General features: G+C 34.0%; 1 protein-coding gene across 1 annotated transcript; it reads right to left on the bottom strand.

The window, feature by feature from the left end:
- Nucleotides 1-1,697: 1,697 nt before the first annotated feature.
- LOC145044940 (GRAS family transcription factor family protein) lies at nt 1,698-3,144 on the bottom strand. The gene has a single exon (XM_078993295.1). The coding sequence runs from the start codon at nt 3,071-3,073 to the stop codon at nt 1,874-1,876; it is 1,200 nt and encodes a 399-aa protein (XP_078849421.1). The 5' UTR covers nt 3,074-3,144; the 3' UTR covers nt 1,698-1,873.
- Nucleotides 3,145-3,584: the final 440 nt, after the last annotated feature.

Genomic DNA, 3,584 nt, shown 5'->3' with positions numbered 1-3,584 from the left:
TATGAGGAGGCGATGGATCTCAAATTCTTGTCACATACACACGTAACACCACTTTTAGTCATAATCCGTTTAGTATCTTATCTCTAAAAAATGTCCTTATAACCCAACAAATCATCAAAAATCCTATTTTTGTAAGTTTTACTCGTGATAATAAGTTTTCTATCGAGTTTGACGAAATAGTTTTTTTTTTTTGAAGGATTATTGGATTCGTCAAATCTCCTCAAATGTAACAGCACCCATGATAATAAATGAAGGAACAACATTAGAAAGTGTTTTCATCAAAATAAGTTGTGGCGAGTACCGTTCGAAAGACAATATACCCACAAAATTTCTAGACATAAACATAATAGTCACAAAAAATCAACATAATGTATACCTACTAACACAATCAACTTCAAAGCAGTCAAAGTGACGAAAACATTTTTGTTGCATCACCTGATATACAACGAGGTAAAATAAGGGGAACACGTTCAAATATACAAAGTTTTGGGATGTTGTCACAAAATTCTCAAAATGGAATTTGGTGTCAACGACGGATTGTACAAATTGCGCTTCAAAATGATCAAAAACATCTAGATTTAATTATACAACTTTGTCGAATGCTAGTTGAGATTTTGACTGACGATGATGAGAAACTTGAAATTAAAGAACCTACCTGCCCGATCAGTGGGGATAAAGCCAAAATGAAAGCTTGTTTGTCTAGTTTATCAAGATCCAAAATCAGTGAACAATTATAGAGGATGGTGGAGTCCAAGATTTTAATTCGAATTTTAACGTACATTCGAAGTTTGAAAAAGAAAATTTGTGTAACAGTGAAAAAGCACCCGAAGAAAATCAACATGTCAAATATTTGAAATTGTTGATGTCAAGCACGATTATCTATTGAGTATTGAACTTAACACGTCGTTAGCATTAAAACAGAAATACCAAAAAAGGATAGGATGCTTAGGTTTTTCTTTTACATATTATTATGTTTTAGTCATTCGACTAATTATTATTATGTAACTTTTATTATTTTAGTTTACATTAATAAAACTTATGGATTTTTATTAATTAATTAATTATTTTTCTACAACTTACACATTTATTAAAATGGAAAACGAAAAAGTTAGCAGGGTGCGAGGTAATAATTTTCTAGGTGATAAAGAATGTGAAGGAAGAGAAAGGAAATATCGTGACGCTGAAGATAACACGAATATATATATATATATATATATATATATATATATATATATATATATATATATATATATATATATATATATATACACGGTAAAATCATGTCTAATAACCTTACAAGTGACAAGAGCAAAAATAAAGTCGTGTTATGTTAAAACATCATCAACTAATTTAATAGCGTTTACATTTTATTAAATAAAGTTTCATTATGGTTAATTATGTTCATTTTGTTTTTACGTAAATGGTATTCGTATCTGTTTGATTCTTCATTTCCGAAACAATGAAAAGTGGGCTTTAGTTGAGGCCTTCTTTCAAAATGGTGTTGATTTCAATGACAAACTAAAAGACTAAAATGTTTCCACTCTTATAGTTATCTAGGCCTTGGTTGGATTTTTCTCATACATTTGTCGGGTTGATTTGGAGATTATTCTGGGTCGTCTTCTTGGCATGTAGACAAATAAACTTTAGGGCCGATTATTTATTTTGCATTAAGTTATATTTTGATATACATGGATGTCTAAAATAAGGAAAGACTCTTTAGCATCTATTGAATTACATTGGTCGTTGCAAAGTACATCATACAACCCAACTAGCTCTTTCCACTTATTTGGTTTAATAATCGTAATTTTAAACATGATCTGAAAAACCATTTATACATAATACACAAAAGTCAGATGAACCCAAACAATTCGATCTAAGCGATCGTTAGCCCAGAGGAAAAGGTGACCCCGGCCATGTTCGAGCCCTCCATGTTGAACACAGGAAGTGACACACGAAACCATTTTGACTTTACTAAGTCAAACCCGAGCCAAATAATGTCCCAAGCACCTTCAAAGTTTGACATCAAGATAACCCTAATTGTATCTTTTCGCTCCTCCAAGCATCCCATCATAACCCCATAGGGCTTTTTTATTTCATCAATTAGCCAATTTGGGATCGATGAAACAAAAGCCCACTGACTTCCATTTGGGCTCAACCCCCATAATTCTATATGTTTTAAGACTCTAATTCTGCGACTTGAATCATTCAAACCAACGGATCCTGATCGAACAATCAGCATCCGTCCATCACCGTAGATGTGTAATCGATTGATTACACTGCCCCAACTAAATCCAACGGCTAATTCACCATCCTCAGGAACTGCAGTAAATCTTGGACGTACAACCAAAGGATCATTTATGTCACACCCGACAGAAATGACAATACTTGTATTAGGCCCGTTTGACGCGCTTAGGAATATACGGTTTTTGTCTTTGACATTGTTATGCGTTAAATTTACATTATTCTCCCTTGCTATGGTTGACTTCCACTTGTTTGTAGTAGAATCATACTCAAACAAGGTAGGGTTATTATCAACCATTTCCGCAAACAAAAACCGAAATTGACCCGACCCGGATGGGCCCGCTAACAGTTTGATACCGGACCTCCTCCAGGAGGAAGTGCCACGTGGCCCCAATGGGCTTTGAGGGATTCTTTTGACTGTTTTGGCTATAGGGTCAACGGAAATAACTTCCCGGCTGCAATTCAAAGCAAAAAGAAAAAAGTTACCGGCCGCCGTCAAGAAATAAAGATCTTCACCTGGAGGAGTCACCGGCTTCAAAATATCTCCGATCATCACCTTAAACCACCGCTCGGAGGATTGAGTAAACCCATGAACCACCACCGGATCACGGTGCCACCTCTTCTTGTATACAAAAAGCCAGGTGGAGGAGCTTGATCGGAGATTATAATCACGGGCGAAATCTTGGTCGGCGATCACTGATGTAATGAATTTGTTGACGGATTTTAAGTGGAAGATGTCAGGTAAAGCTAGCCGGAGAATTATGTAATGGATGAGCTCGGAGGGGAGGAGGCTAAAACCAACGACTGTGGTAGAGTTCCGGCGGCTTTCCATGTAGGTTTGATCGGCCAAATTATCCGGTTTGTAGCAATGATTCCATTAATATATTTGTTGGATGGATGAAGTGGGTCTTACAAATTAATTAAAAAAGGAGAGTAAAAAATGGGTTAAAAGCAACGTAGTGGAAAAGACAAAGGACTAGTTACAATTTGGTACCCAATCTTAAAAGATTTTGCATTTTAGTTACCAAATGGTTTTATCACGTCGATAATATATAACTTTTTGTTAAAAATACAATTTTCCTATAATTAGTTGATAAAAATATCATTTACTAAAAATTAACTGAAAAGATAAGTTAAAGATGTAAACTGATATTTAAAAAAATGTTTTTTTTTATAGTTAATTAGGGATATATTTGAGATATTTTAAAAAAACTTTGAAAAACTGGTATAAATAGGTTTTTAAAAAGATAGTTTACAAACTATTTTTTTTGATTTGTCAAACATTACAATTTAAAAACTCGAAAAATAAACTAGTTGTAGTGCATCTGACACAACCTAAAAAT

This window comes from Lactuca saligna, chromosome 5 (assembly GCF_052625555.1).
Source record: "Lactuca saligna cultivar CGN05327 chromosome 5, ASM5262555v1, whole genome shotgun sequence".
NCBI classification, from domain to species: Eukaryota; Viridiplantae; Streptophyta; class Magnoliopsida; order Asterales; family Asteraceae; genus Lactuca; species Lactuca saligna.
This window is presented reverse-complemented; position numbering and strand designations above follow the sequence as displayed.

What these genes read in the sequence shown, in the direction of transcription:
- LOC145044940 (XM_078993295.1), bottom strand. Translation starts at nt 3,073, where the DNA reads ATGGAAAGCCGCCGGAACTCTACCACAGTCGTTGGTTTTAGCCTCCTC.